The sequence below is a fragment of the Galeopterus variegatus genome, unplaced genomic scaffold (assembly GCF_000696425.1).
Source record: "Galeopterus variegatus unplaced genomic scaffold, G_variegatus-3.0.2 Scaffold3928, whole genome shotgun sequence".
Lineage (NCBI taxonomy): Eukaryota > Metazoa > Chordata > Mammalia > Dermoptera > Cynocephalidae > Galeopterus > Galeopterus variegatus.
Window position 1 is genome coordinate 133,020 of NW_007730039.1, and position 5,307 is coordinate 138,326.

A 5,307-nucleotide genomic window follows, 5' to 3' on the forward strand; every position below is an offset into this window, starting at 1 on the left:
CCTTCTTTTCTGTATCATTTTTTATTAGACCTTATCACCTTACATATAACACATTGTATTCTTTATTTCTTTTACTTTATTTCCTTACTTTTTTATGTATAAAGTCCCACAAAAGCATGTATGGCATAAAATTTTAGTGTGTGTCGCTTATTGCTATTTCTGTAGTGTATAGCATTGTGCCCAGCACATAATAGTGCTCAATGTATATTTGTTGAATGAATGAATTGATTCAATAGATGAACTAAGTAACATGTTAGTAAGTTTTCTCTTTACTCTTTGATTTTGAATTTTTAAATAAGAATTGCTTAAACCCACTGAGGTCAGATTTGGCTCTTTAGATCACGGTTGGACTTACTGTGTACCAGAGTCATATGACGTTAACCACATACACAGGAGGAGGCCATGGCTTGAAGAATGCACAATCTGACTTACACAGGATGGTCCTTGAATCAGGTGTTCTACTCTGATTTTTCCTCTTTGAGAAAACAGGGCTAAGCACACTGTAAGCTTCTAACTCCTAATATCTGTGAAAGGAGCACTGCAGACATCAGAAAGGCTGGTTATGGGGCATCTCTAACTTATTGGAAGAGCTGGTGATTATGAAGGCACAAATAAGGGGAAGCCTGGAGGAAAAGATGTTGCCTATAAAATATTTAATATGGGAAACTCTTGAATTGAAACCTGTGTCATCAGAATCAAGGGTTTGAAGTCATGACCTTTCCAAAGGGCCTCTGGCTGTGTTGTTGATTCTTCTGTGGTTTCTCTGAGCCCCAACCTTTCCTGGCATTAACTACCCCAGATTCTGATTTGGCAGCTCCTGATTAGTGTCCTCTTCATATATATTGTCAGGATGTGGAGACCTGAAGTTGCTGTCTTGCCTACTCTTGGGCTCTGAAACATTCCTGTTTGTCTGTCCTCATCTTCAGTTCACCACCATGAAGCTCTTAGCACTCCTAGTCCTGGTGGGCGTTTCCATGTTCCTGGTCTCTGGCCGTAAGTAATGATCCTTATCTAACCATAAGGTTTGGTGGAACAGTATATAAAAATAGCCACTTTGTGGGGCTGTGTGTTGGGGAGCCTAGAATGCTGGCACCTCCTGTCCTCAACCCTTCTAACTGTTCCATCACCATTTTGACTGTTCAAGATGGGATTGACTCTGTCCTTAGACTTTTCTAATTCAGTCAGATCTTTGCTCAGTAATAACCCAACTTCATTGTTACTGTCAGTAAAATACATTTCAGAAGGTAAACAGGGGTTTATTTCAAGAAAGGAGAAATGACCATATATTGTGTTTTTTATGGGTTTTCCTGGGTTTTATATTACCTGTGCATAACGACTGAGCTCTCCCATTGTGAAAGATTTCCATCTTGCCCATAGTCTCTTTTCTCTTCATCCCCAACACCGTGTTCATCTTACATCCTATTTTTTTCTTTTTCTCTTTCAGAAAATGTGACAACAGTTGCTTCAACTGACACCTCTACTTCTGGTAAGTCTGCTCTTGCACTTCATCTCTTTCCTGCAATGACTGTTTTCTACTTCCGGCTTCAGGTCAAACAGTCACATTCCATGCGGATATTCTAAGTTATAAGGAATCCTAAGCAGAAGCCCGACAAAGCTGTATTCCTAATTCTAAAGTTTATTGTGAACATAGTTAATCTGTTTATCTCTTATATATTATTAGAGAATATGAAATCTATGACAGAGCCATACAAATGTGGATTACTATTCATTGTTTCTCAGCAGAAGGCACAGGGGCATGAGGTCTGATATTGTGGCCTGAGAATTTTGGGGAGATGTATGTAGAGCCTTTTATAAAATGAAGGGTTGAGTATATGGCTAGTGTGTAAAAAACAGTCAGTTGGTCCCAGAATGAAGAAATTATAATTTTAAAAGTGGTATAAAAAGAGGATGTTTGAACTGCGTGTGAGGATGGGATGTGGGATTTGGAATGTAGAGGTCAGGTGGAAGGAGTCTAAATTTGCTCTTTGTAAAGGTATGTATGCCTTATACCCAGGCTGATGGTTGTTTCCCTTCTCTGACCTGAAAATTGAGGTTGTAGAAATGAAGCCCTAGTTATTCTTGGTCTTCTCCCAAAGCGTCCTGTGTATTCTATGCTGTGTGAGTTTTGCTCATGTACAAATTATGAGGATCACTCTCAATCCTCCACAACTTGGGAAATTGCATCCTTTGGTCATAAGGGCATTGACTCTAGTCAGAGCTTACACTGGGCCCTAGGTCCTACCTGCCATGTGAAGTCCAATTTAAAAAAATTTCTCTGTCCTGAATGAGGCCTGAGACAGCATGGCTAGAGTGTGGGTATGGAGATGGAGCTACCGGTTGGTGAGGTGGGTTTAACTCACTAATGTGGGGTCTGACTCTTTCTCTTTGTCAGTGGCTCTGATGTGAAGTCCAGGAAGAGATAATTCTCTTAACTCTCTTATCCACTTACTTTATACATGTAGTAATTAATGGGATAGTTTCTCATTTTTATTATCAACATAAGTGTACCAATGTTTCCCATTATGTCTAATGTGGCTCTCACAACTACTCTTCTAATAGCATCCAAGTTGTCACAAAGGGTGAGACAACTATGACTCCTTTTCAGGCAAGAATCTGATGGAAAAGATCTTACTGCACTCTAAGACAGGAGATATGACTCTAATATGAGATACATCTTAGTATTCCTTCTCTTCTACTTTAGAATTTTTTTCCTTTACTCACCCTCATTCATGTAGCAGTGGAATGTATGCATTTCTAGGTCATTCCTGGGAAGGCATTAGAATGTCAGGCCACTGGGGATTCACTATTGCTCTGGGCAGTAGTCCCTGTGAATAAGAGCACATGTGGATTTGGTCTTTTGTGCTTATGCTGGCGCAAAGTACTTGCCTGTCTCTTCTATCAGTGTCATTTCTATTGGAAAGTGTATTAGTCTGTTTTCTGTTGCTTTTAACAGCATACCTGAAACTGGGTAATTTATAAGAAAATGAAATTTATTTGTTACAGTTTGGGAGGCTGGGTAGTCCACAATCCAGGGGGCACATCTGGGCCTTCCTCTTGATGGGGACTCTCTAGAGAGTCTTGTGGGAACATGGGGTATCGCATGGAAAGAATGGTAAGAGATCTTTAATGTGCTTGCTTGCTGTCCTTATAAAGCCACAGGTGCCACTCCTGTGACAACCCATTAAACCATTAACCCATTAATCCATGAATGGATTAATCCATTCAGGAGGGCATAGTTGTTATGATCCAATCACCTCTTAAAGGTCCCACCTTTCAACACTGTAATAGTCTGATTTCCCATCCTCTTAATACTTACAATGTGGATCAAGCTTCAGTGAGTTTTGGAGAATATTCAATCCACAGCAGAAGGAAACCCCCAAATCTATGTCCCAGCAAGGAGAGGACTAGGAAGAAGGAGGCAAGAGGAAAGTGGGTGGGCAGGCTAATGGTATGACAGAATTGGTGATAGATTTGCAGAGATGAATTCAGGATGAAGAATGCATGTATGTCCAAGACTCGATGGGACAAATTTTGATCTTTGAGTAATAGTCAGTCTCACCTGGAGCTTTTCCTCCTAGCACCAGATGCCCCTGTAGAAAGCTCTACTGCTGCTCCTGCCGACGAGACCACTGCTGCTCCTGCCAACACTAACCCTGCTGCTCCTGCCACCACGAACACTGCTACTCCTGCCAGCACGAGCACTGCTGCTCCTGCCACCAAGCGCACTGCTGCTCCTGCCACCATTAGGAGAAAGACCACTACAAGTAAGTGCTTCATTTATGTGGCTTCTGGATTATAGTAGAAACTATAATTTGGGAGGCAGGAAGGGAAAAGCAATGAACATGGCCTGGTTTTCTTCACACTCCTCTCTAATTTCTTGTGGTTTTTCCAAATCAAGTTTATAAACAAATATCAAAGAAGCCAAGCCATTGCAGTTTTTAGGTTACCAATTTTAACTGCATTGCTCTTGAAATATTGGCATTTATTAAAGAACATTCATCTTTAATAGAAATTATTCATTGGAAAGAACAAATATGTGCCTTCATATGCCAAGGCAACTGCTTGTATATTTTTTTAATATGAAAATTCTTTGTTTCATTTGGAGAATATTACAGAAATAGAAAATAGAAAATGGCTTTACGATGAGGCTTCCTGAGACAGATTGTTTTGAGTGCTATTCAGGATATGTCTGAGAATTTGGAAGTTTATTAAGGATCAAGATACAGTTTTTCTATTCCATGTTCATTTTTTTTTCCTGCCTTTCAACTTTCAGGTAATGTTTGTTATAAAATTTGGTGACTCTGAATATATGCCGGGCACCATGGCATAAAATTCACATACAAGAGTGCTTCAAAAAGTTCATGGAAAAATAGAATTAAAAGATAATACAAATCTTGCCATGAACTTTTTGAAGACCCTACATATGTAATGTAATTTAAATTGCACAGTCATTCTTTGAAATAAACATTTTAAAGATGAGGAAATGAAAAAGTTACAACGAGAACCTTTCCCTTGAACACATGGGCAGTAAGAAAAGGGATTAGATTTGCATTCAAACAATCAAACTCCTGAGGACACTTTTTCAAGTATTGCTTTATACTCTTTCATGTCTGGACCAGTGCTTGACACGTTTGCATAGTAATTCTTACTCAGTAAGCTATAGGTGAGAAAATGACTAGTTCTCCCTTAGAAGATGGCTGAATCACTTTGTGCCATATTATAGGGAAAACTAATGTGAATTGACCTCTTTCCTGGTCTCTCTAAACTTCCAGACTATATAGGCTTACATCTAGGATTGCATATCCACATTCTTTTGGACAGAAATTGGTTATATACCTTCCAGAAATGAAAATGTCATGTTCCTTTTGACTCCACTGAATTTAGTGACATGTGACACTTGTTAATCCCTGTTCAGATTCCAAAGTATGAAGCCACATTCTTCATCCTTTATGGAAACCTTTTGACGATATATTTTTTTCCCTTGCAGGTTTCTGGGACTCAATTCTTGGTGTGCTGCGTGGCTGAGATCGAATCAGCCTAGGTCTTCTGCATCTGGTTCTCCTGGGCCGTGCCAGAACATGCCTTCATTTGATTTTATTCAATGACTTAACTTGCTTACAACATCTCCCTCATCTCTAATCAGTTTATTTTTTTTTCAAATAAATAGTAGTCACGAGCAACATCAAAAATAGCATGTTTTTTAAAGGTTGGGTGGTTTTCTAATGTTTAGACAGTCCAAGTGACAGGCACTTTAAATTTTACCTCATACTTCCTTGTGTTCCTGTTGAAGACTGGACTTTCTACATG

The 5,307-nt window shown here is 39.3% G+C and overlaps 1 protein-coding gene across 1 annotated transcript; it reads left to right on the forward strand.

Annotated features, from left to right (window-relative positions):
* Positions 1 to 865: 865 nt before the first annotated feature.
* Positions 866 to 5,089, forward strand: MUCL1 (mucin-like 1). The gene is made up of 4 exons (XM_008586294.1): positions 866 to 993; positions 1,445 to 1,486; positions 3,579 to 3,764; positions 4,988 to 5,089. Exons 1-4 carry the CDS (start codon positions 936 to 938, stop codon positions 5,023 to 5,025), a joined length of 324 nt encoding a protein of 107 aa, XP_008584516.1. The 5' UTR covers positions 866 to 935; the 3' UTR covers positions 5,026 to 5,089.
* Positions 5,090 to 5,307: the final 218 nt, after the last annotated feature.